Source organism: Bombus bifarius, unplaced genomic scaffold (genome assembly GCF_011952205.1).
Source record: "Bombus bifarius isolate JDL3187 unplaced genomic scaffold, Bbif_JDL3187 scf7180000008028, whole genome shotgun sequence".
NCBI lineage: Eukaryota > Metazoa > Arthropoda > Insecta > Hymenoptera > Apidae > Bombus > Bombus bifarius.
This window is the reverse complement of record NW_022884400.1, coordinates 370,093-397,526: the sequence shown is the minus strand read 5'-3', so window position 1 is coordinate 397,526 and position 27,434 is coordinate 370,093. Positions and strand designations below refer to the sequence as shown.

General features: G+C 38.0%; 3 protein-coding genes and 1 non-coding gene across 4 annotated transcripts; 3 read left to right on the top strand and 1 right to left on the bottom strand.

The window, feature by feature from the left end:
- The first annotated feature begins 129 nt into the window (after positions 1-129).
- Trnas-aga lies at positions 130-211 on the top strand. The gene has a single exon. It is a non-coding gene; the product is annotated as a tRNA-Ser (tRNA).
- A 7,345-nt stretch (positions 212-7,556) lies between these two features.
- LOC117207365 (alanine--glyoxylate aminotransferase 2-like) lies at positions 7,557-14,681 on the top strand. The gene is made up of 9 exons (XM_033447527.1): positions 7,557-7,691; positions 8,996-9,097; positions 9,193-9,311; positions 9,660-9,894; positions 11,976-12,069; positions 12,549-12,757; positions 12,869-13,094; positions 13,294-13,692; positions 14,371-14,681. Exons 2-9 carry the CDS (start codon positions 9,033-9,035, stop codon positions 14,479-14,481), a joined length of 1,458 nt encoding a protein of 485 aa, XP_033303418.1. The 5' UTR covers positions 7,557-7,691; positions 8,996-9,032; the 3' UTR covers positions 14,482-14,681.
- Positions 14,682-15,838: 1,157 nt separating this feature from the next.
- On the top strand, positions 15,839-23,786 carry LOC117207366 (vitellogenin-like). Its single transcript, XM_033447528.1, has 7 exons — positions 15,839-15,973; positions 16,746-17,464; positions 18,237-19,148; positions 19,270-20,314; positions 20,524-22,149; positions 22,425-22,852; positions 23,111-23,786. Exons 1-7 carry the CDS (start codon positions 15,925-15,927, stop codon positions 23,669-23,671), a joined length of 5,340 nt encoding a protein of 1,779 aa, XP_033303419.1. The 5' UTR covers positions 15,839-15,924; the 3' UTR covers positions 23,672-23,786.
- A 1,349-nt stretch (positions 23,787-25,135) lies between these two features.
- On the bottom strand, positions 25,136-26,701 carry LOC117207363. The gene is made up of 4 exons (XM_033447519.1): positions 26,469-26,701; positions 25,835-25,916; positions 25,503-25,773; positions 25,136-25,410 (listed from the first exon to the last, which is right to left on the bottom strand). The coding sequence occupies exons 1-4, from the start codon at positions 26,657-26,659 to the stop codon at positions 25,136-25,138; spliced, it is 819 nt and encodes a 272-aa protein (XP_033303410.1). The 5' UTR covers positions 26,660-26,701.
- Between the last annotated feature and the right edge of the window lie 733 nt (positions 26,702-27,434).

The following is a 27,434-nucleotide window of genomic DNA, read 5'->3' as shown; positions in this document are numbered from 1 at the left end:
CACAATGAATCACTATTGATACAATGGACGAATTAGCTTCTGTAATTAGATTAAACAAAATTCAAAATGTTCATTTTAAAATATAAAAAATACTAATGTATTTATCATTTTTTCCAAGTATCCGTCGAAGCAGTCGTGGCCGAGTGGTTAAGGCGTCTGACTAGAAATCAGATTCCCTCTGGGAGCGTAGGTTCGAGTCCTACCGACTGCGGTCGTAGAAATTCATTTTTTTTCTTTTTTAAATTTATTATTTGTTGCTTATTTTTATTATTTGTAAACAATTGTTTAATTCGTACAACATTAATTACGATACTTACCAATTACATCTACTTGTTAACTGAACATTTTATCTCAAGTAAATCACTTTATGCATGGCTTTAAAAGTGCGCGTTTTTTTTATTGAAAAATAACCTTATCAGTTGACAGTTATATCAGGCCTGAACATAATTTATTCGGTGAATTGTACAATTCCACAATGGTAATATACCCGAGCAAAGAATCCACGGTTGTGAACAATTGAACTCCCTGTCAACTAGCTATTCCCCTAACTATCAGTCTCTGCTATGCGTTATCAATAAATTGAAGCGTTATTGAAAGATTATGGTATGATGTAATCGTGCTGTAACATCCTGATAGGATGATATAATCCTATTGTCACCAGTTGAAGATTTCCGTGAACTTACGACCGATAAATTCACAGTGCATTAATTAAAAACTAGATCCACATTCTGAAAACGGTAGGATTCAGATTTTCGAATACCGAAATTCGAGTGTAATTTAAACCCAAATTTCTTAAAGCCGAATTAAAAAATTCGGAATTAATCTAAATTTCATATAATTAAATCTAAAATTTCAAAACCGAAAGACACCTATCGAACTGAATAATATAAATTCAGCTTTCTAACGATTTTACGATCTTGCGAAATATTCTATGAGTGTTTAATATCCATTTTTCACTACTCTAAAAATATGCAACGCCTTCGCGCGGTTCATTGCGAGTTCATTCCGCTTTCGTTCGTCCGTATCTTCGAAAAACGTGTTATCAATGAACAGATAGTCCGAGTGATCTCTGACGCAAGCTGAATGTAGAATCTTGCCGGGGAACGCGTCGTTTAAGCAATGAAATCTTGCGAAACAATTTGCAATTTGCATGCCATCTAGAAATCAACGCGAAACGAGTCTTTGAACATTCGTACTGGATACCAGCTCGTGATATCCATTGATAAATGATGAATAAACGTTGTCACTTTCAATTAATCGATCGTATATTTATAAAATATTTCACAATCGCAAAGGAACAATTTGTTCGTTAATAAGAAACATACTCGGAGTATCTTTTCTTACTCGATGTTCGTTGGCACATGAACAGAATTAACAATCACGTTTTAGTTCCCTTGGGAAATTTACACAATTATTTAATCATCGTTCAGCGACGTAAGTCATGATAGCAAACGTTTGTTTTTAGAGACGCTTAGATTATTTATCAGTGGCCTAGTTTGGAGAATTCTCTAGTCAAACATAATAACGATTCACAGCGGAAATTACATATTCTTGTGTTATTCTAATATAGCGTATTCTATGATACAATTATGAAGCATATTTGTATACCGATTATTCTGCTAAGTATTAGGTTGTCCGGAAAGTCTTTCTTTTACAAACACGTCTTTTACAACGATGCATCTTTTGTATCATCGATGCATCAAAATTGTGATCTTTATTTTGATAGAACAAAATGCATCATACGTAATTCGATAAAATAATATTTTTTTTTATTTATTTATTTATTAAAATTACAATCAATTCTCGCGTTGAGAATTTTCAGTAATTCGATGAAATAATATGAAACGAAAAATGTTGAGCATCCATCATTTCCTTATAAAACGAAAGAAACTTTTCGGACGACCTAACAAAAATACTTTAACGAGGAATAGTTAGGAGTCGCTCATTTTAGATTGATGAGATACTTCTCATTAAACACGTACTCGTATCTGTTTTGGTTACATGAATAATAATTAAGCAGAAAATGTTTATCATTTCCAACTGAAAATTTAAAATCGATGTTCTCTAAGATTAAGTCACTATCGAAGTTTCGAAGGCTAGAAAAGATTTTTGAAAATTGCATCGATAAACGGCGACAGTTTAATCACAAGTATCGCGTTTCTTTTTCCGCTTCCGTCGGCGTTCACACACAAGGGAATTTTATCAAGTTACGCGTGTTCCTATTTACAATGAACGAAGCAGCGGAGGCTGGTCACGGCAGTTATCAGCGGATTAGCTGCGTGATACCTGCAATCATGCATGTAACACTATCGTCCACGTGCAGCACGTGTCGCCATTCGCATTCTTCCTCGTGTTGTCACGTCATTATTTGCGATCCTCGTTCATCACGTGCGTGAATCTTCATGATCATACGATATTCCATCTTATGGTCACAGTTTCATTTTACTGTCGAAAACATCGAAAAACGTGAGAAAAGTCAACTGCCTTTTCATGGCAAAGTTGCGTGCCGATGACGTTTCGCCAGTGACGTTTCTTCAACATTTTATTAACTTTTTATGTGATTTTGTTCTACGAATAGTATTTTTAATATTCATTCTATAAGCGATGCAGTATGTGGAACGAGCAGTAATATGAATAATAATTTTTTTTTTTTCATTAAAGTTCCAAAGAATTTTATTCCAAATTTTTATTTATTATATTTTATTATTATATATTGTCTTGTGTTAATTGCAAGATAGTTTAAGTATTATTGATGTATTACAGTACCTAACGTCAGGATTCGGATTGATAAAAATTTACGTAGATCGATAATAGTGGCATCAATACGATTTTGATCGAGACGTCGATAATATTTCCATGAAGATACCTTTGATGTGCTATAATCAAGATGAAAAATACCACCTATCAACTTTCTCTTAACATGTACTGCTATTGCATTCAAATTTGTCCCGATACATTTGCATTCTAATTTTCTTCTCGAACGTGCGTTGCATACACATGTTGCACGACCTGCGTAACAGCCTGCGAATTTCAAATAGACAGATCGCGAATTACGAATTGTGGCGCGTAGATAAGACTAGCGATTAAAAAACAAGCGCATCGATAATCGTGTGAACGACGGAAAGTTTCCGAGATGTTGCGAGTAGAAGCAGGCGATTCGTCAAAGTGTAACGCGAGCGAGACTTTCGAAAAAATGCATTCGCTCGATATTGACGTGCAGATTTTGCACATTGTTATACAACGTCTTGCTTACCAGTTTACCAGTTGAAAAAATTTGAAGATATCTTTATCTAAAGTACAAAGAAATTTAATCGAAAATGATACTAATTATAAGTCGATCGATCGTACATTTTTATTCGGTTGATTCTTTTTTCGTAAACACTCAAAGGCGTTTAAAAAGCTCGTTTCAAAGACCGAGACTCGTTTAAAAATAGAGCGGAATAGACTAGAAACTGGTAAATTGTACGAATCGGCTTGATTTTGTTTCCTTCTGACGATTCCCACATACGATCGATGAATGGAATCGTTCATGTTCGTCTCTGTAGTGATATCACGAGCAACGATAGCGATGAGGATGATCGAGAAACTTTCCATTAGAAGCCTCGTCCAGTAAAGAGAGAATCAATAATCTTGACGAAAAGAATGGAAATAAAGGTATCTAGTAATCCTGATCGTTAAAAGAAAAATATATAATCGTTATGAGATTAAAAAACGATTAGAGAGAAAAGAAAAATTGCATTTGGACATTAACTATGGCGTGAAGGAAAGGAAAATAATTTTTTTTTTATTTATTTATTTATTTACATTTTACAATTTGTCCAGTAGGACATTTGGTAAAATATTATAGCTTAGTGATATAGCAATATAGCATGTGAATGGCTACCCCAGTGGCATACCATTTTCGAATTTGATTGATTTATTTCTTTAGTGTGGTGAGTGTTTGCACGTTGGGTTATGTCCTTTGTGAGATCTGTTGGGTGTTTGTTTTTTAGTTTCCTTTTTATATTTGTTGCGCCGACCGTTTCCGCTGCCAGCTAGTTCGGGTACGTTGCTATTCTTTCTCTGTACCTTCTTGCACTTCTGTTAATCTCCTCTTTGACCGTTGGTAATCCCAGGTCTTTCCGAATGTCTTCGTTTCTAACGTACTATGGCGCGTTTGCTAGTATTCTGAGTATTAAAGGAAAATAGCGAGAAAGAAATATTTTTGGTTTATGAGACGAAGATAATCCAACGATCCAACGGACGAATCCAAATGCTTTCAGTCTCGTTTAAATGGCTCCATTAGTCATCGTGCGAATGTCAGGCGATTGATATACACGAGGTTGGCCTGCTTTGCACGAAACTATCAATAGCCATAAAATTTCAGTGACTTTTATTGCGAGCAAGTTCCAAACTATGGTGGTATTTTTATACATATTTGCAAAAATTTGAAGATGGTATCCCACTGGGGATAGCCATCCACATGCTATATTGCTATATCACTAAGCTATAATATTTTACCAAATGTCCTACTGGACAAATTGTAAAATGTAAATAAATAAAGAATAAAAAAAATATTTGCAAAACAAAATTACTATCTTAAATTGTTAATCAACACGTTGGCGAATTCACATTGAAAATTGTTCAAAATAAAATTGTTCATTTCATTGAAAATGTACGATTAAGCGATTGAACTGATATTATTAATAAAGTTTTAAACAGGTGACATAGTTTATAAATTATCATTATTAACAAATGACATTAACAAAGTGGAGTATACTATATTACACGTAACTTTTCCATTTCTTAATAAATTATTTTATTATTAAAGATTGATAGTATTATTGTGGAAGCGAGTCATTTTATTTACAAACCTAATTCACGTAATCTAATCCATGATTTTTTCCATTGCAAAACAGCGAGATTAAGTGGACGTTATTTGTTACATGTTTTCGTCGAGCTAGCGAGTTATCTGATTACTCGGCTAATCTAGGTGCAAATACTGTATCACGGTGTGAAAAATATTAGAAGATACGTCTTTTTCTTGTATTCGAAAACGTAAACGAAAAATTGTAATCCTATCTGGAGTTATATTTTCGATCTGAAGAAATAAAATCTCTGAAGTTACTTGCACGGGTCTTCTGATACGCGTCTTAACAAAATAATCGATCGACGAATCCGTTGAAATTGGCGAGAATTTGCGACTGAAGGTTACAGAATCGAAATTGTAAAACGAAATCGCGTTTGGTTACACGTTTTGCGATGATAACCGTAACTTGCAAAGTTATTACAAATGTTAGGCAGGTTTTATCGTACGACCTACGCATATAATTTATTAACATGTCACTGACATTTTAGAGTCACGTGAATTGGCTAATCAAGAAACAAGTTGAATTTCGAATGTACCGTAAAAGGTCAAACTCTTGAGTGACGATGGCAGAAATTTTTAAAGGCTTTCCTTTTACGAGCGAAACTCGAGGAAAGAAGCAGGTAAGAAATACCTTAAGATACCTTAAGATACCTTAAGAAAGATACTTTTGTATTTTGAAAATAAATCTCAAAGGTACAGTAAATATTCTGAGATTCTGAGAGATAACGAAAGAAATCTTCATTTTTCATTTTCAAAAGCCGAACTGTTAGAAGCTGAAGGAAATTCCCAGAGGAATTTGTACCGTTCAAAGGAATTTTAGAAAAAGAATTTGTGTTTTTTTATTCATAAACGTGTTTTAAGTCACGTTATTGTTATCGTTATCGCGTGATTTTGAAAGAAAATCTAATATAGCAGAGTATAATCTAGTTTTCAATGCGATAATAATAATTATTAATCAACAACGATTATCGACATCGTTCTACCATGTTACTAAGTTGAAGACTTTTAGCCACTTACTATTTTTAGCGAGAATTAACTGAATAAGAAATTAGATCAAGAATGGATCGCTATATCAAGAATTAATTATCTCTTTAACAAGGATTAATAACTATAGGCGCGTACTTAAAAACATTAGAGCTAACGAGACGTTAATATTGCAAATTTGATCGAGTGCATACTTCGAAATATTTATTCAAAATTTTGATAAACTCGTATTCTATTTTATTCGATAATCAAATTTTATGCATACATGATATACATGATAATACCACGTTATGTAACATGATAACAATCCGATAATAATAGAAGCAATCGATACAACAATATTAATAGCAATCGATCGCGGTTACGAGAAGCGAAGTTGCTATAGTTGAGAGATGCAATGTGTTTGTTTCTTTGTTCTTGATGATTAGGCAAATCGTGTATTTATCTCGAACGTAAATATGCAAAAATACGTCACAATGAGCGTAGAAGCAAAATACCTAACGCCTAGGTTTATGACATTTAGAAAATACAATATAGTATCGCGTATATGCGAGTTATACTTTTTATGACCGTCTTTGAAAAAATTTGCATGAATATTTACAGTCTTCTTATGACGATTATAATGGTGTTTTTTTCTGAGTGATAGTTAGGAAATCTACTGTTTGCATAATTAACATACGCAGTTTGCTAACCATGATAATTTCGTTCTGTTATTCACAGTAGTACATCTTATGTGAGTCGATGATTATGAAAGTAGCGTGTTATTTTTTTTTTTTTTTTTCGAGATACACAAAGTTCTGTGTTTGACGCATGAACTGAATTCTGTGTTAACGACACAACAGCAAACACAGTCCGATAGTTCTGCAAAAATGGCTACGGATTATTATAGTATAATACGCGACGTAAAACAATTATCTTATTTTTAGGTTTTATACCTGGGCCATTTCAATACTAACCGATACATGTATTATTTTCAATGCCAGTTTTATTGCGCCTCTATTCCTTACGGTCAAGGTAATGACCCTCTATTTCGGTTTACTACTCATTGTAGTGTGTAGAATTCCACTAAAATTCTTTCGAGCACGTACCGTTTTCACTATCGGAATGACCATCGACTGCTAAATTTAACGTATCGCGCAACATTTTTCCTCGCTCGTGATCATCGTAATCGTTGGACATCGCCGTTGCATAATTTTTTAATAGTAGAATTTCGCTTTGCATTTACTAGCCCTAATGGAATATTATACTTTTTTTTTTTTTTATTCTTTCTTAAATTCCATCTTACTTATTCGCAGTAAATTCTCCTAAGTTACTCCATTTTATTAAAAAAAAAAAAAAAGTATCGACCAGTCTTTATTCAAGGAACCTAACCAAAAGATTTCTAAAAGAATAGTTTAAAACGATCTTCGCCGAAGAATTAAAAATCTCGCTCGCTTCTGCGCTCGTCTATTTTTCTCTCCAGTTTTCTAGTCCCCCACTTTCGATGTCCTCCTCATGTTTTCTTCTCTCGATTACTATCTTTTTGTTTACTCGGCAATGATTTGCAAGAATACGCACGAGATACGGGGAAAAGGATCGCTAAATGTAAGGGACATTTAAAAAGGAAGAGGAAAAATATCTTGATCGATCGAAATCTCTTTTCGCTTAAGTTACGCGCGCCACGGCGGTGCGACTCCTACTGCGCAGTGGAGGGGAGAAGAGGTAATTGCGCGCGCATCCCCTCGCTCCCCACCACTCTTGACGGACAATGAGCAAAGCTCTATATATGACGTCACCGGAGTAGGTCGCGGCACTCAGCTGACGACTGCATTCAGAAGTTCGAGAGGCCGTAACTCATTCCGATTATACTCGTGTTCAGGTACGATCACACAGACTCTGCTCTTCCGTACGTGCCGCGTGTGTGTGTTTAGAGATGATATTCCCGGATATTTCCCTCGGTCTTTTCTTTTTCTTTATCTGTTTCCTGTGTTTATTGCATATATCTGCCGCATGATCCTTGTAGCTATTCGAAGCCGCGGGGTAGGGTGGTTGGACGGTTTGCCAAATTTTTTCTTTGTTTTCTTATTAATATATTCGGTGACGTATATATCGACTCTATCTTTTGGCTAAAGGTTTCGTATACAGGAAATTTCCTATTTATTTTGTCTACATTTTATTTTTCTTTTTATATATTTGCTTACGATTTTTTTCAAAGCGACACGTTTTAGAGTTTTGTAACGAATAAATAATATTTACATGTACAGTATGTATTATCATACGTAGCGTCGAATCTACCGTAGGAATTACAAAAATTTATGAGATAACATCGTTCTTGTCTAGTATTGGCGACAAAAATCACATAGAAATAACAAAGTACTACAAATCGTAAAATTCCAAGACCATAAAAGATAAATATCCGTTGTCAATCCTAAAATAAACACCTTGTTTTTACCATGAATATTTGATCAATCTAGACAGCAAGTATTTGATCTATCGTCAGAAATTATCGCGGTCGTTTTAAAACACACGTGACAGAAGACTCTTGATCTGAGTTCTCTTTTTCTTCTTTGCTAATTTCGTACATCTCAAGTAACTTAAGAACGTTAAGCGCTATTGCGACACGTGCGACACTAATTCCCTTGCAATTCGCTTTCATAGCAACATTTCATCGATACTTGTGTCTGTTAGCGCACGATTCATTCAAAATATTGCAATTTTTATTTTACAAAAGTCTGTATTAAGTCATTATAGTTAAGTCATCAAGTTAAGTATTAAAAGTCTGTATTTGTCATTTTTCTAACGATTGACGATACGAATATGTTTGTTAAATCTCGTGGTATGGGAGACTATGGTTGAAAGAATGTACGGGTGCAACTACCACTTCCACGTAGCAATCACGTGCACTTATCAGCCGCTGGAAAATTACTTATCCTATGGGGAAATGGCCGATACCCGTGCTTCTAAATGATTATTATGTACCTTTAACACATCGTAATATCAATTTCTAAATATAGGAAGGCCAAGGAAATTTCTCAAGAAATAGCATTTCATTTTTCACGAAATTAAATCTTCCCTTGATTTATCCAGATTTTACCCTAATCTGTGTTACTTATATTACTTGTGAATTATTCTCCTCTATATAATACATTATTCACTAATGAAACTGTTATTATGTTTTCACAGGCTTTAATCAAGAAGTCATACTAGATCATTTTCGAACATGGCCGAGTCATTGGAACAGATGCCAAAATCTGAGACGATCAGACTGCGGGAGCGATATATTGGGTAAATATCATGTTAATCGCGCGTTCCTATTTATCGCTGTTGTCATATGGAATAATATTCATTTCGAGCGTGAACACGAATCGATCGTTTTGCAGGCAAGCGTGCAAATTATTTTACAAATCGAACCCTTTGAAAATTGTTCGAGCCGAGGGGCAGTACATGTTCGATGAGAGAGGCAATCGTTTCTTGGACTGTATCAATAACGTTGCTCACGGTATGAAAAAGATGTTAATATATTAAAATATTTGTTTTAATCTAAGAAGCTTCAATTCGTAAGAATAATTGCCCTAAATAGATAATTTATAGGGACTAAAATAGAACAAATGAATTGACTAATTCTTATCTAAACTGTGCATAGAATCGTATATTTAAATTAGATAAATTATTTAAATCAGATAAATAGCGTCTATGTAAGTTTGTAATGATTCTATGCACGTTGAAAGCTTCATTTTAAAAGAACTTCGTACACACGAGTCTAAGAAAATGAAATATAAGTTTGTGAATGATAATAAAAAAATATAATTTCCTATGAATTAACACGGATAAATAAATAAATTTACAGTGGGTCACTGCCATCCAACGGTGGTGCGCGCAGGCCAAGAACAAATGGCTTTGCTCTCCACCAACAACCGTTTCCTCCATGACGATTTGGTAATCTGCGCGCGTCGTTTGACCTCGCTTCTTCCGGAACCACTGTCCATCTGTTTCCTGGTAAACTCGGGCAGCGAGGCCAACGATCTCGCGCTTCGTCTCGCTCAAACGCATACCAAGAACAAGGATATTATCACCTTAGATCAGTAAGTTGTCGCATTTAAAGCAAATCAGCCACAAAAAGTATTCACCTGTTTCCGAAAAAAACGTAGATTAGCGATAATCTACGTTTAGATAATTACGTTTAGACAAACGTGACGATTTCGTTCATCGACTAAATTATCATTCGATCGTTATAGAAATTTTTCCATATTTGATTATTTATTGTAATATTCGTATATTCAGCAATTTTTCTTATCTTCTTCGAAACAGTTATAAATATTTGAAAAAATAAATCTTCTGAAAATAATTCGTAAAACATTTCTTCTCACGATCGAAGGAAAATTCTATGAGAAACGAAATCGTTGTCGTCCAACAGGCTTTTGGCTTTTTCCGACTAAATATATGCGACCCTCGAGCAAAAAAAAGAAGTCGAAAATCACTGTGCGTTGTTTCTTTCGTGAGAAAAACGTGTCTCGACCATTTGCAGGTAGCCTTCGTTTTCCCTTTCTGATCGGGGCAAAATTCAGTGAGTAGCCATACGATGCGACTAGAATAACACGAAGGCGATAGGAACACGATGATTTTTCAGGCTACGATGATTTCTCTCAGGCAGACTACGTTCCTTTACTCGACAGCCGACTAATCGTGTGGGTTTTCTTTTTTGCTTGTTTGCAGCGAATGAAAACGCTTTGGAAGATACAAGCAACGTGGCCAACGCGATGCGACGAGACAACGAAAGAAGTTGTACATGATCGATCGGCGAATTTTCGTGCACGCACAAAGTCGACAAAGTCACATAAAGCTATTGTCGTTTTAGGTGACACGTACGTGCCACATGTACGCCACACAACAAGAAGCCAAGCAATATGGATCGGAACTTATCTACGAAAAAGTAATTTTATATCCTGATAGAAAAGATGCGAAGCAAAGAGGCAACAGCAGGGGCGAATGTTGTCGATAGAAAAGAAGCGAATCGAGGGGGTGTGTTGTGACACGAAGTGGGCCAAGGGGAGCTTCGATAGCTGGACAAGTGAAATTACATTGTTAAAAGCGTGGTCGTGCACACGATGATATCGTCATGATTCAAAATAGTTTAAGAAGCTTTTAAATGCTTTTTTCAAATTGAACAGATACGTAGTAGGTGGAAATTTATTATAGACCTCGCGAAAGATGGAAATTTTAAATTTGATATTTGAAGGGAGAAATTCATCTTGGTACTTGCAAACATCGACGTTTCAAATTTAAGCGTTCAGGGGATGCAATTCATTTCGAAGCTTGATAAGGTAGAAATATCAAACCTGGCGTTTAGCTCATGAAAATTTACCCTAAACCTTGCTTTAAATCTTAAAGACCGAGATCTGAAATAACAAAATCTAACATTTACAAGAAAACAAGAGAAGTTTAAATGACAGAAAATTCAAATTTATTCGGAATACAAAAAACGCAAGTTTCTTTGAAATTTTAAAACCAATCAAAACAAGAAATTTTAGATACAACTGCTATAAATGATAATTCCCGAAATGAAAATTCTTTAAGCATCGCGCGTCTAATAACTGAAGAAACCTGATTAATCGAGTTTCAGCAATGAACATGTGACGATACCTTGGTGAACACGCATTGATAGTTTCATGATTCACTCATGCTCTCTTTGCAGCTGCGCTATCCTCAGCGTCTTCAACGTTCATTCTTTGCTTTGCGAGTGACGCGTTGCGAATGCGTCTCGCCTCACGACATCAGGTTCTTTGATAACGTAATTTTACGTCATCGAGCTATCAGCGTTCCCTTTTGCTTTGTTATCGATACTTCCGCAAACTGAGACAGCGTGAAAAGCGAACGTATATTTCGCGAATCGTTTTGTTCTCTCTCTTCCTCTCTCTCTCTCTCTCTCTCTTTATTGTCTTTCCTAATAACGAAAATCGTTGAGTGAAGTGAAGAGTTTCACGAAGAGAAGAGAATGACCATTTTCAGGACGTGTCGAAGAAAATCGGATAAGATGGCCTCGTCGCCGTACGGAGGATCACAGTGAAATGACGCTTAGAGTTAGAGCTTGATAGTGAGCTTGACAGAGAGTGCTGAGGTGGCTGAAAACAAACTATCGTTTAACGTTGTTCTTTCTTGCTTTTAGTGCTTATCATGGCCATTTGACTTCGATGATCGATATTTCGCCGTACAAGTTCAACAAACCGAACGGGCCTGGCAAAAAAGACTGGGTTCACGTGGTAAGAAAGTTTTATCAATTTCTATTATTATACTGAAGTTCGTCGAAAAAATATCTGAATTCATAATATATCTAAAACAATCTAAATAACAATAGTAGCCTAGATAATCTACAATAAATTGTTGAACCTTCTTCAATGACTTTAATATCGAGAAACATGTTGATAAATTTTGCAAAAAAATTATCATCGTATATAATATGTGTCCAATGCATTCCATAACTTTAGAATAACTCTATTCGTAAGATAAAAGAATGTATACTAAGAAAACCGATTCGTTGTGCCAAAAAAAAAAAAAAATTCTTCTAATGGACGTAGATTCTGATAAACAATAAATACCATCATCATCGTTATTATTATTATATTTATAATCGTAAGAAGTATTCGTGAGAATAATTGAAGTTTTATACTTCAGAAATGTTTGGATGCCAATTATCTATGTTCGGCGTTTAATGTGAGCTTCTCGTATTTATTATTCATAGGCACCATGCCCGGATGTTTATCGAGGGAAGTATCGCGATATCGACCATCCTAACGAAGATCTGGGCGTGAAGTACGCCGATGATGTGAAGAATATTTGTCAGAATCTGAAGAACGAAGGCAAAGGCGTCTGCGCTTTCATCGCTGAAAGTTTAATGTCTGTCGGTGGGCAAATTCTGCCACCACAGAATTACTTCAGAAACGTGTACAAGTGAGTATGTTGCTCTATCAGCGTCGAATTTCTTAATATAGTTGATATAATTGTTGATATAATTGGTTACCTACCTTCAGTTTCGTTAATACTATTTGCATAAAATAACAGACACGTTAGAGAAGCCGGTGGTGTTTGCATCGCGGATGAAGTTCAAGTCGGATTTGGAAGGGTTGGTAGCCACATGTGGGCCTTCCAGCTTTACGGCGAGGACGCTATACCGGACATAGTCACCGTAGGAAAACCCATGGGTAACGGACATCCTGTGGCAGCTGTGATTACGACACCGGCCATTGCTGGAAGCTTCAAAGACACTGGAATAGAGTACTTCAATACGGTGAATATCAAAGTTTTTAAATCTCCTCGTTCTTCGTATTCTTCTCAGCAAGGAAACCTTATCGTTTACGAATCGACGAATTCAGATATCTTCCTTCTTTTATAGAACATAATAATAATAATAATAATCATTTATTTATTTTACATTATGAAATTAAAAACCATAGAACACTTACGATTTGTCCTCTGTCGAATCTTAGTATGGGGGAAACCCAGTGTCTTGCGCCATAGCAAATGCCGTGATGGAAGTGATCGAGCGAGAGAATCTTCAAGAGAACGCTTTGAAGGTTGGTAATCATCTGATGACGGAATTGAGGAAGCTGGCCAAGCGACGAAAAATTATCGGTGACGTACGAGGTGTCGGACTGTTCGCGGGTATCGAGTTGGTGCGCGACAGGATCGAGAGAAGCCCAGCGACCTCGGAAGCGAAGCACGTGGTCTCCAGGATGAAGGACAGGAAAATTTTGATAAGCAGCGACGGCCCGGACGACAATATCTTGAAATTGAAACCGCCGATGGTATTCACGATTGAGAATGTAAATCACTTGGTGTCTACTTTGGACGAAGTTCTCGAGGAAGTGGACATTGGCGTCGAAAAGGTGATTGTTAATTGGACTTTCAATTGGAGATATTAATTGAAATTAAAACTAGAAATATTAGAATATTAGAATGGAAAAATATTATAAGTCGTTGGAAATATTAGAAGAGATATTTAGACGAGATTTTAGAAGCAGAGTTGCGAACAACTTACGAGAAACGAATGAACGAAGAGCAGGATTTCTGCATGTTAAGATGTTTCGAAATTATGAATGTAATTTCTAGATTTTCTTATTGAATGATAACGTAGATTATGCAATTATGTCGCGTTTGAGCGAGAAAGCGTGGACACGTTTCGATCGGAAACCGGATGCAGAATGTTGTAACATTGCGAAGTACACTTTGTTTTTCTGAATGAAAATGTCTGACTTTGCAAAGAGATCGTCGTATCTCATCCGGATGAGCGATATTTCGTCTCGACAGTTTGCATGTGCCTCGATAACCAGTGAACCGTTAATTACATGTTTCTTCGATATTTTTTATAGATAGTAATTTTGCATGAAAGTCTTTTAGATATCGCTTGTTTGATTAATTCAACGATCTTTTCAATTTACTTCGTACGTGATTCCATGCTAGCAGACACGATAGAAATATTTTTAAGCGAACGTTGCAATCTACGAGGTTCTCCAAAATTTAGCTGGTTATTAATTCCTGATAATTAATTAATTATATGTTTTTAGAAGTACGAGCCCACGACGACTATTTTGAAGGCGACGATCTCTAAAATGGACGTGGAAACGGATAACACCACGTGTTCAAGCGGGAAGCCGTTGCTTGTTCGCGCTAATTAACGATTAATTTAAGCTGAACCTTATATTATAATATATTTATAAAACACGATGGCCGTGTGCCTTATATTTAAGATATTACTGTTCGTGAGCTGAATGATTATTGATAAATATGTTGTGCATGTTTCTGAAGAATATCGTGTGTGTATATGTATGAAAAGAATTACAGGTGAACAGAGAGAGATGAGACTATAGTTAAGATTTAATTAAACGTCGAATTTAAATTCGAAGTAATAATACTTTAGAATATATATTGTAATAAATATAATCACTATAAATATACTATATTTTTGCATATCCGTTTGTTTGATTATTATTTCCGCTGGTAGCGAGATAGTTGAAAGAAACAAGTACAAGTAAATACGGATACAAGGAAGAAAATTCAATGTCTGTGTTAAAATTGTTGACTACGACCGTCGTTATTTAACGTTCAAGCTTTTTTGCAAAATCAAAGATCGAACATTAGAAGATAATAATAAATACTAATGGAGATTATTGATTATTGTTCAATAACTATAATTCCGCAGATTCATAAATCCGTAAATATAATATGATAAAAACGCACGAACCGTGACCCCACGTGTAATCACATTTGCATTTTACATATTATGACCAACTGCATTATTTATTAACAGAAATCTAGCGTTTTCTGGAGTTACGTTATCACGACACGGCTTTATATCGTTATCATACGTGAACTGTGATTATATGGGTAACTTTTGAATCTCAATAAAGATGTTGGTCAAAATATTATTTATTTTTAATTTGAAGGGCATTCTAGAAAATTCCTGAAAGGTTCTTTAGAAGAAAGGAATTTTTAATGTAAAGGACATTGTAAAATATTTCGACGTAAACTTAAACTCTGAGCTAACTTAGCAAACGAGATTATCAAGATAGAACGATAGAAGATGTTAAATCTTATTCTATCAATTTGTTATGATTTCTTTTTCGATAAATATCTTTATTTTTGTAGATGTACTAGTTTTGTAGTTTTAAGATTCACTGGAATATGATAAATATTAAAAATCGGGTATATTTCATATGTCACAACCTAATAAGAATGGGAGAAATGCTTTATGAAATGATAAGTCAGCCGGAGATACAAATCGAGAATTTCGAAGAAAAATTTTGTCAAATTTCATGTCCATCGATTAGGTATATTTCGTTACAACTGTTTCTAACGAGGAAGAGGATTAGTTCGAAAGAAATCGATATTGTTGACGAAATTATTATTTCTTGAACGCCAGTGTTATTAGCAGATAATAAAATTTGATCTGGCAGTTATTATTCTAATAGACACACCAGACAGTGCAAAACATAGATAGGAGAAATGAGTGGCATGTAGATTAAAAAATAAGTTCACGGACATTTTCTTAGCTGCTTACGTTGGCACGATTAAAGTATAAATTGGAGGTTGAAAACGACCCAACGTTACTTTCTCGGTTGATGTCCACGGCTTTCAATATGTGGCTACCACTGACGGTTTTATTGCTTGGTAAGTAAAGGTAGAAAATTCTACTCAGGCCTCCCTATCAATTGTTCCATCTGTTTTCTCATCGATCTTCTTTCTCCCTTGAACTCTTTTCATAAATTTTAATTAATCTGATAGTAGGAGGCATATTTCATGTAGAATGCAATATATCCAAAAATTCTTATTTGCAATGCCAGAAATGAGGCAAATCTTTTTTACCTCGAGACACTGAAAATTCAGCTCCAATCGTTCAACGATTTTTCTTTGCTTTACTTTTTTGTCATTGAGAATATAATTATCAACAATTGAATTATAGAACTTGTACCAGAAGAATAAAAAAAAAATATTTTATATACAGAAATATTTTATTTCCATACTTTACAAAAAGTCATTTCCAAAATTATATACCGTGTATCGTAAATCTGCGAAAATCCTATCAGAAACAGCGGTCTGATAATTCCACTGTTAATTTTAGAGAAAGATATTTCTCATACAGAGTATCAATAAAAACTTCTACAAAGCGACAATAAAAATAGGAATAATTTCTCTGTCTCAGAATACGTACGTTTCAATTTCAATCATTCAGGAATTTCTCTTTGTTTCGTTTCCTCACTCTTTCCCTAAAATTGCCAAGACTTATTATTTAATAAATTAAATTTCTCAGTCGTAAAAGTGATCAAGATTCAAGATTTATCACGTATCATTCGTTATTCTCTGTTTCTTTTCTTTTAACATTTACAACTCTGTCGCGTTCAATCAATCGAAGCTAACGCTGAAAATTTCTACGTATCCGCAGCGGGAATAGTTTCAGCCGACTACGACCATGGCTGGCATGTCGACAACGAGTACACTTATCTTGTACGAAGTCGAACATTAACCAGTTTGGATGAATTATCCGATCAGCACACCGGTATCCTGATGAAAGCATTGCTCACGATACAAGTCAAGGATCCTCAGATGCTAACTGCGAAGGTGTCGCATACTCAATACGCTCGAATCCTCAGATCTTTACCGGAAGGCTGGGACACTGAGATTTCTGACCAAATGTTGGAACTCCGTGACATGCCCTTTTCTGGTAAACCGTTCGTTATCAAGCTGAAACATGGCGTGATCAGGGACATCATCGTGGATCGTACCATCCCAACCTGGGAGGTGAACATCCTGAAGAGTATCGTTAGCCAGTTGCAACTAGACACCCTGGGTGAGAACGTGATAAGAACGATGGAAATGCAGATTCCGACCGACCAAGAACCGTACGGAATGTTCAGAGTTATGGAAGATTCAGTTGGCGGAAAATGCGAAGTTCTTTACGATATCACGCCGCTGTCAGAGCAAATCGTCCAAATTCAACCAGAATTGGTCCCTATGCCGAAGTTGAAGGGAGATGGACGGTATATTGATATCCGCAAATCGAAGAACTTCGACAAATGTGATCAGAGGATGAACTATCAGTTTGGTATAACTGGCAACAGGCAATGGGAAGCTGGGTCCAATAAGAATGGAAAATTCTTCTCGGTGAGTAGTTTGGAACGTTGATGATATTACAGGAATGTTAGAAGCCGGACAGTATCTTTGACGGTATTTTGATAGAAAGTTGGAATTCTGTGCCAATCCCTGAACCACGTTAACCCCTTAATAGCGTAATAGAATGAAAATGGAGAATTCGGATGGAACGAACGATCCAGGAATAACTATTTCTTTGTCGACAGCGTTTCTTGCGTTTCTTGTATCTGGACACAGGAAACACAGATCTCCGATCGTTTATAGGCGATGAATATCGATAATGGTATTGCAGGATCTTTACTACAATTAGTTTATCTAAAATGGATTAAACAGATGTTGGTTAAACAGGAAACGATGGTTGTTTAACGTGAACTAAATACAATAACGTGTTATAATTGAGACAACGAAATAGTTAATTTGCAACTCTCGTCACCACGGTTCCAACGCACTCTCTGACTTCTCAACTAACACCGACTGTTAATTCGTTTTTCTCCCGTAGCATCCCTTTGTCTTTTGTCTTTGCACCACCACGTAGGGTTTTTCCGCGAAACTATTCGCTTGAAGGGTCGACGATACATTGTTGGGCCTGTCGGCCCACTTCGGCTTTCTCGCGACTTTGTTTATAGTTCGCCTGATATCTCTTAGCCCTTTGGTCCACGCTACTACAGTATTATACTGTAAAAGGTTTAATTTCTCGGTGATTTTGATTCTATTTGTCTTATGAAGAGTATCGATACAATATGTACAGTATAGGTGATGTTAAACAAGATTTTTAATGTTGCAGCAATCTGCGACGAGCAGAATCGTCATCTCAGGAACGCTGAAGGATTACACCATCCAATCGGCGGTGACTACCAACATAATGCACGTGAGCCCAAGATTCTACGACCAGGGACACGGGTTGGTAGCCAGCAGGATGAATGTAACCTTGGCCAACGTGAAGAAAATTACGAGTCCTCTGCCCAAACCGAGCACTCCGGAATCCACTGGCAACCTGGTTTACACTTACAGCAATCCTTACTCAGATATGGAGGAACGCAGAGCCGGCAAGGTAGTCGAGGATTCGGATAAGATGATGGTTTCGGATAGCGTCAGTTCTATTAGCTCGAGCGAAGAAGCCACGAAGGGTCAGAATCTTCGAAGCTTATCATCTGACTCGTCCAGCTCGTCCAGTTCGATTTCCAGCAGCGAGGAAGACCATTACTGGCAGCCTAAACCTACGATGGAAGATGCTCCTCAGAATCCCTTGTCGCCCCTATACATTGGCTACGGCGGCAAATCTATTGGAAAATCTAATGAAGTGGACGTTGTAGCGAAAAGCAAAGAACTTATTTCCCAAATGGCCAACGAGATGGAAGATCCGAACAACATGTATAAAAACGAAATTCTCGAGAAGTTCACGATCCTGTGCCATCTACTTCGTACGATGAATAAGGAGCAAATGTTACAAGTCGATAAGGACGTACGTATTTCTCCTCAAGAGCTGAAATCGATGGGCAAGACTGTGGGTTCTAAACAAAACGCTTGGACCATATTGAAATCCGCTATCGCTCAAACTGGAACTGGACCAGCCTTTTTGGTTATCAAGTACTGGATCGAGATGAAGGAAGTGGATTCCAACAGAGCTGCAGATCTCTTGACTAAACTTCCCAAGACAGCTCGCGCACCTACTGCTGAATACATCAAGGAATTCTTCGTGAGTATCTATCGTATACGAAGTTGATTTGTGATAATATTAATTCATAATATATGAAATTTTCAATTGTAACAATAATGTTTTACGATGTACTGAATCTTCTTGAATTTGCGTTTCCCAGAAACTAGCTACAGGTGAGAGAGTGAAGAACGATCTAGCCATCAGCGGCCCGGCGATCATAGCATTCGGCGAGTTGGTCTATAACGCTCAAGTGAGCGGAAGGAGAATGCACAATCAGTATCCGGTGCATACGTACGGTCGTCTCACGTCCAAACACGATCAGGCAGTTACCGAATATTACATCCCCTACCTGGAGAAGGAATTGAGGAAAGCTGTGGAAAGTGGCCAAAGCACGGTTATTCAGACTTACATCATGGCTTTGGGTAATATTGGTCATCCGAAGATTCTGCCCGTTTTCGAGCCTTACCTGGAAGGCAAAGTACGCATGACGGTGTTCCAGAGGACGCTGATGGTCTCAACTCTAGCCAAACTGGCTGAAAGTTTTCCAAAATTGGCGCGTTCGATTTTGTACAAGATCTATCTGAACACCATGGAAGACCACCAAGTGCGTTGCACCGCTGTCTTCATTCTGATGAAGACCGACCCTCCGTTAACCATGTTACAACGAATGGCAGAATTTACCAAGATCGACTGGAACAAACAAGTGAACTCGGCCGTGAAGTCGACTCTGGAGAGTCTGGCGGACCTGAAGGACCCCGAATATCAAACGCTGGTGAAGAAAGCTCGCGCCGCAAAGAGGCTACTGAGTCCAAGCGATTACAGCTACCATTACTCTCACGGATACGTCACCGAATCGATGACTGACGAAGGGAATATAATTTCTCATATGTTCCTGAAGTACATTGGCAGCGATGATAGCCTGATTCCTAACGCTATATACTACGGCGTGTACTCTTCTTACGGAGACTTCAAGTTCCCTCCGTTCGAAGTGATAACCATGGTTTCGAGCATTAAGTCCATTCTAGAGTTGAAGACTAGCCCGAAAGAAAGAGAAGGTATCATATTGGCGGCTGAGAAGATCGCCGAACAGTTGCGTATCATTCCTGACGAATCTGTTCCTCTGGAAGGGAACTTGATGTGGAACGGGAAGTACGGAGCGAAGTTCTTCCCCTTCGATAAGACCTCTCTCACTCTATTCCATGAATGTAAGTGTTTCTAAATATTTGACGTTTTAACGATATTTTTCATTAAATACGAAACGATTTGTAGATAATTCTTTATTCGTAGATAACAAGATTATCTACTTTTTGCGAAGGTCAGAGCGCTTCTGACGTTTCTACTAATTTAATAGTATCCAAGATTCAGGTTATTTTAACGAAATCGTATGTTAATCGTGTATCGTTTGTAATTCTAGTGCTTCTCATGTATCTGAAGGGCGAAAGGGAAGGAAAGCTCGTCAACCGATTAGGATCCTACGATATAACATATGGCTTCCCCACAGAAACCGGTTTGCCATTCGTCTATAGTTTTGAACTACCTTTGCTTCTCAAGATCACTGGAGATATGAGCAACGAGGTGAAGCATCCAAAGGTTATCAAAGCGAAAACCGATTTTCGTATACTCTATGCAATGAAGATTCAAGGAAGAATTGGTTTCGTCACGCCCTTCGAGCACCAGCAGTACATCGCCGGCGTCGATCTGGACTTTAACATTCACCTACCAATGAAACTGCTTCTGGATGTGGACCTACCTAAGGGCAGCTTCGAAGTAAAGATTTGGCCATTGAAGGGAGAAGAAAAGGCACGATTATTGCATTATAGCGTCGTTCCATACGTCGCCAGTCACAACATTTTGGATTTACGTCCTCTGCTCACCGAGAGAACAACACAAATACTAATTCCCGACGGTATCCATTCCGATACTACCGCAGATTCGTATCTGGTGAAGGTGGACATGGAAGTTGGCAAATCTTACAACTACGATGATTGGCTTAACATGGACATCAATGACTTGTTCGATATTGTTATGACTCCATGGACCTTGGATAACGACAACTACTGCAAAGTAGACATCTTGCTGAATCTGAAACGCGAACAGGTGGCACCATTCGTGTTCAAAATATCGTATGACTCTGTGGAAATGGCACCCAACGCTGAAGACGTTAAACTATGGACACCCAAAGCTACAGCCACGGTTCCATCCGACATGAAGCCTGACAGCGAAGTTCGTAGGAAACAATGGATGGACGAGGCTGCCAAGGGTATCAAATTGGCCAAATCACAAGTGATAGATATTGCAGTAGAAATTCCATTGACAAGCGAAGAGACTATCGGGAACGTTATAACCGTCGCCACGGCTAACAGCGAAGTTGAGAAGAAAGCACGAACGCTGGTATATTGGAGCCTTGAAACCTTGTTCGAAGTCTGCGCGACTTCCCAGACGAAGGTCACGCCAGACAACGCGGTGTTCTACGATCAGGTCGCTCAAATGAAACCTAAGGTAGAATTTAATGCAGATTTGCTCATTGGAAGGTACTGTTCCACTGGTCACCGGTTGAACATGGACGGTGAAGCTACCCAGAGTAAAGAGTTAAGGCAACGGATCAAGGATCTACCTTTAATCAAAATCTGCGAGAAACAAATGCTGCAGGGTAACAAGATCCTTCGAGCCTGTCAAAATGCTGCTGCGATCTCTATGCTTCTTGATCAAATATCTATCTCCGTGGACTTCCAATCACCGTCTATCACGACCTATATCACCAAGGCTCTCACCACCGTAATAAACAACGATTATTTGGATGATTACGCGGACATTCGCACAGAGTTATTGGATCCTAAGATGACCGGCAAGAAGAAGATCGACATCATGGCCAATCTGACCAACGATTTGCAAAGAGCTAACTTATTAATCTCTACTCCGACTATGAACATTCACGTCAACGACTTAGACCTGTCTGCTCTTGAAATTTCTGCGGAGGACGTTCTGATGGCTGCAGACGAGGACATGGATATTCAAAACCTCTTGTACAATGAGGACGAATGTGAGTTTGTATAATTATAACAATTGTGAAATCACTTTTTCAACTGTGCTTACGTCGCATCATCAGCTAGTTATATTATCGATTCGAGAGTGGAATACGAAGCTGACATTTTTAGTAATTTTTGAACTGAGCGCGTAGTAATTCCAAGCTTCTCAGTAGATATCAAACTTCCACTAGGAAAAGGAACGTGGATCTGATTGATTATTTTTATTACAATGTCTACTAATTTTTCTTATCGATCAAAACTGTTACTTTTGCATCGTTTACTTTTACAGCCGCCTGTATATTGGATAAAACCAGGGCGCAAACATTCGATAGCAGAGAGTACCCCCTGAGATTAGGCAACTGCTGGCACGTCGTCATGACCACGTATCCTCGTGCGAAACCAGATAATCCGGACGAGAGGATGCGTATGTACAAATTGGACAGCGCGAGTATCCTCATTCGTGATATGGAAAACGGACAGAGGGAAATGAAAGTTTTACTTGGTGACAAGGAGATCAAATTTGTACCTACTCCGACCCTACCGAAAGTTTTCGTGAACGAACAGCTCGTCAAGATATCTAAGGACATGAGTTGGCAGGAAAAGGAGGACGACGAGGTCTTGTTCGAGATCTTCCAAATCGGTGATTGCTCTATCGGCCTGGTTTCTGACGAATACGAACTGAACATTGTTTACGATGGAAAACGTTTAATGATCAAGGTAAATAACAAAGTATAGATTTAAATTAATTTCTTGCTCGAATATCCTCCGTAGATAGCCATTAATCCTTCTAGCCTTCTATAATTGTTTCTGAAAAATTAAGAACTAATCATACGTTTTCATACTAACATTTGGAAATGTATAAAAAGTGGATCCGCTTGCTTTCTGAGCAGATCGCATACCAAGGAAGTAATTTCGCTTTAAAAACGGAATTAATTATTATCAACGGCGTAATTAATAATATGTCGAAATTCGTAGGCGGGCGACAAATTCCGCAAAGCCATCCGTGGTCTCTGTGGTAACTACGACGGAAAGCCGATCAACGACTTTATGGCTCCCAGGAGTTGCATTCTTCGAAAACCCGAGCTATTCATCGCCAGCTACGCTCTGACCAAGAACCGCTGCGAGGGCGAGTCTTTTGAGAACTCGAAATTACTGCCGAACAGCGAATGCGTATACGAAGATAGGAATCACTTGAGCAACGTGATCAGCGACAAGGAATCTGGACGAAGAGATACCGAGGAATCAAACTGGGGATACCATACAAACGTCAAAAACAAACAGTGCATCATCCTGAAGACTCACATGACGGAGACTGATAACACGATATGCTTCTCGATTCGTCAAGTGCCTTCCTGCGCACCTGGCTGCTGGGCTACCGAAACGAAATCAAAAGATTATCAATACCACTGCATGAAGAGGAACGCAACAGCGCTGGCCTTGAAAGCCAGAATCGAGAAGGGTGCCAAACCCGATCTCAGCCAGAAATCAGTTACCTTAAACGCACCCATCAGCGTTCCTCTTGCTTGCAAGGCCTAATTCCGGTGTACCTTGCTTACCTACCTCATATACTTACATATTCTTGCTAGTATCTGCGATAATTTTATATTTAGCTTGTAATCCAATGTTTTAGTAAAATTTACTCTTTTCAATACCTGCGGTGTTTTTATATTATTTGTTTTACCTCCCTTGTCATATAGTTTTAGATCGTCAAACTGTTGGAAGCATGCATCATAAAAAATTGTCGTGCCATTCTTTCGATACACATTCCATGTGCAACTGTTTCGGTCACTCCAATTCCATAAATTTTATTCGCGAAATTTTCCAGTCAACGATAAAATATGTACATAGATATGTCGCGGTGGCGTTGAGGATAGGGTTGTGGGTGTTCGATGAGTCTTCATTGAAATTAGCCATCGCTGCGGTATAACAAAGATACGGTTTATTAACACAAGTATGGATAACACAGATTCGACAATCAACCACGGCGGTTAGGCGCTCGCGACACTAGTTACAATGGTCTCAGATTCGATAACGAATCCGCGGTCAACGGGATGATAGATGAACGTTCTCGCGAAATCTAAGTCTGAATAATTGCTGATCGTAAAGACGTTACTCTTTAGTCGGTGAGATCGCGAGAGAGAATGACTTTCCCGTCCCGATGATGCCACAGAGGAAAACTATAGTGAGGTGTGTCTAAGGATACGAGATCATCGGATTCGTCGAGAAAAGCCTTCGTCCAGAAAGTAAGGAAAATTGGCGTTGCTGCTAATTGATCAATCTCCATATCGGTGGTTAGAAAAAGATGCTAGCCGCCTTCGAGGAAAAGTTGCTAGTGGAAGGCGCTGCTCGTTGAAAAATAGGTTTCCTCTATTTTCCCGTAGTTGGGGCAAAGACTGTTTGTCCGTTTGAAGGACTTTAGTCAGCTAAATCTTAAGATTTATAACGGGCCCTCGGACTAGCTGAACATGTACTGCGCAGACGCATCGACATCTGGCAATCTTACTCGAAGAATAGGGTTTGCGTGTAGTGAGCTATGGGACAGAGACCGTTGGAACGTTTACTGTAGAGTGTTACAACTATTTGCTTCTTAAGGAAAGCTATAGAATTACTCCATGCCTCTGCTAGAGAAAGCGTTCATACCTTGACCGCGGCTACGTTGGGCGACAGACTATCGCCTCGAGCCAAAGCTCACTATCACTAATCTCGAACAATTACAATCGAATTGAATAACCAGAATTGTTTAATTACAGCTATAGTAGACTCTGGATTACAATGTTGCGGGATTATCCAAAATTCCAGAGGCTCCGGTGTTCTTTCATCTCCGACAGATATATCAAATCGATACACAAAATTAGTAAAAATCAACAATCACACAAATTTCTCGATACTGTGACACGCTATATATATTATTTCTTCGAGATACTTTCCATTTGTCTCTATGATTTATCGTACATGCTTTTCTGTAAGATACGTGTCGTAATTGTAATCGTTGAGATTATTTCATTTTTGACACGGAGGATCGTGAATAGGGCATTTCAAGCGGAGTTGGTTTAGATGACAATCCATTTTCTTAATCTTCTCGCAGAGATCGGCTTCTTTGATGCAACAAGCTTGCTGTTCGAATTCTCTTCTCAAAGAGCACACCTTCCGTTGTTTGTCATTCTTCGTTTCGATTTTTCGTCGGGAACCTGTTTCGTACGCTTCGTCTATGGAACTTTCTAAGCGCATCTGGTTTAGTTTGCGAATGCTCTTCTCATGCTCCTCGTATGGTTCACCTAAATTTACAATTTCAATTTCGTTTAATTCGCATTTAATCGGAGTAATCATCAGAACTTAATTTTCCATCTAGAATTCGTCAAGCTCTTACTTCTATATATTGGCACGGCTCCCGCTTCCAGATTTTTCCGTATTTCGTGAATCTCTTTCTCGCATCTTTCATAGTACGTTCCACGTAAGATCAACGTTGGTTTCCTATCAATTTCACAATCCTCACATTTCCTCTTTAGCTTCGTCTTCTTATCGCGCATGTAGCGTTTATATTCCAAGCATCTCAGCATCTCCTCGATCAAAGTGAACCGCGTGCTGTCGATTCTGGTGAACACACCTGGCCGTTGCTTCGTTCTCAGCAAATGATGTAACTGTAGCGAGGAAAACGAGACAACGACGATAACGAGGCAATGTGTTTTTCTTGTAATTCACCTTGAAGAGGATGAACAGTATCCACTGCATGGACTCGCGTTCGATTATCGTCTGCACGCATTCTATCTCTTCCTGTTTGAACCTATCGCACGAGAAAAGAAATACACGTGCATCATCTGTCAAACAACGTTGCCTATTTCTCGCGAGACTATCACATTTCGATTATTTCATACAAAATGAGTCGAATGAGATTATTGGGTTGGCAACTAAGTGATTGCGGATTTTGTCATTGCCGCCTAATGATACCACTTAGTTGCCAACACAATACACAGGGTGGTTGGCAACTGGTGGTACAAGCGGAAAGGGGTGATTCTACGTGAAAAAAGAAGTCAAAAATATAGAAAAAATTTTTCGTTTGAGACTTTGTTTTCGAGAAAATCGACTTTGAATTGTCGCTCGGTACGCGTGCACTTTATCACGTCTCGTTATAACGAATCTCACTGTAGATCGTTGTCTCGATGGAAAAATTAAAAAACAAAAATTTTTATTCTATATTTTCGACTTCTTTTTTCGCGTAGAATCACCCCCTTTCCGCTTGTACCACCAGTTACCAACCACCCTGTATATTACTATGAGAAATTCCAGAGTACATAGGAATGTGACAGGATTTTAAACAAATTGAAAGATACCAAACCTCTTCATGTTCTTCACGGTTTCCTCGTTCTTCGTATAGACTTCGTTCAACCATCGTCGCATTTTCTCTATGTCAAGGACGGTTTTCCTGATCCAATAGCCACGCCAGAACGCTTGGATCCTCGTGGCCATCTCGTTATAGTAATCCTGCCACATTTGATGGACACGATGCACCAGATATCGATCGACCATGATCCTGGTACGATAACCACGCCAATAACGTTGAATGCTGACTGCGCTCTGGTGCAGCAATCGGAAGTGTTTTCGGCTGAGGATGCCGCGGATCCAGGCCTGCACTGCCGAGTCGAAATCCAATTCAAACGTTGTAACGTCGAAAAAACGGTATCCTAATCGAATTTTTCGGAATGAAGAACGGAGAACGAATAGTGTGTGTTTAAAGAGAAAAATCTGTACTTCAGCATCGTTATAATTTTCGCTCGAATTCATATGTACTTGTACCATTGCTTCTCCTCTATTTTTCATGACTATCGACATTAATACGAGAATTATTCACGAATCTCGCACGATAATTTACCAAGTAATAATATCGGTAAATCGACGAAAGTCTCGTGTTATGGACAATAAGTTTCTCTTTTGCAGCTTCAGAATTTTCCATCAGAATTTATATAATTTGTAAAATCCACTTGTCAAATTTTCTTTGTTTCATTATCGAATTTATCGATATTATAAAAGGCAGTTTGTCGACGTTGACGATTAATAATTTGGAAAATTTTGCTAACAATGTTAAACTACGCAAGCGTGGCCAGATACGAATCTCAGATCATTGTCAATATCGTTAGTTGAAATAACGAAAAAAGTAAAAGAAGAACTCGTTGATGACTTGTTGGATCGATATGTCGTGATCTTGACCTTAAGCAATCGATATCTTAACGCACAGTTACAATTACGACACACGAGGCTTTATTATTAGCGCTACTCGCAGCCAGATTGGATAAGAGTGATAACT

What these genes read in the sequence shown, in the direction of transcription:
- LOC117207366 (XM_033447528.1), top strand. Translation starts at nt 15,925, where the DNA reads ATGTCCACGGCTTTCAATATGTGGCTACCACTGACGGTTTTATTGCTT. An exon ending in ACTGACGGTTTTATTGCTTG is followed by an intron (nt 15,974 to 16,745) that starts GTAAGTAAAGGT and finishes ACGTATCCGCAG; the next exon opens with CGGGAATAGTTTCAGCCGAC. An exon ending in TCTCACTCTATTCCATGAAT is followed by an intron (nt 20,315 to 20,523) that starts GTAAGTGTTTCT and finishes TTGTAATTCTAG; the next exon opens with TGCTTCTCATGTATCTGAAG.
- LOC117207363 (XM_033447519.1), bottom strand. Translation starts at nt 26,659, where the DNA reads ATGGTCGATCGATATCTGGTGCATCGTGTCCATCAAATGTGGCAGGAT. An exon ending in TACTGTTCATCCTCTTCAAG is followed by an intron (nt 25,774 to 25,834) that starts GTGAATTACAAG and finishes TCCTCGCTACAG; the next exon opens with TTACATCATTTGCTGAGAAC. An exon ending in AGCCGTGCCAATATATAGAA is followed by an intron (nt 25,411 to 25,502) that starts GTAAGAGCTTGA and finishes TTGTAAATTTAG; the next exon opens with GTGAACCATACGAGGAGCAT.
- LOC117207365 (XM_033447527.1), top strand. Translation starts at nt 9,033, where the DNA reads ATGGCCGAGTCATTGGAACAGATGCCAAAATCTGAGACGATCAGACTG. An exon ending in CTGCGGGAGCGATATATTGG is followed by an intron (nt 9,098 to 9,192) that starts GTAAATATCATG and finishes ATCGTTTTGCAG; the next exon opens with GCAAGCGTGCAAATTATTTT. An exon ending in TACTTCAGAAACGTGTACAA is followed by an intron (nt 12,758 to 12,868) that starts GTGAGTATGTTG and finishes ATAAAATAACAG; the next exon opens with ACACGTTAGAGAAGCCGGTG.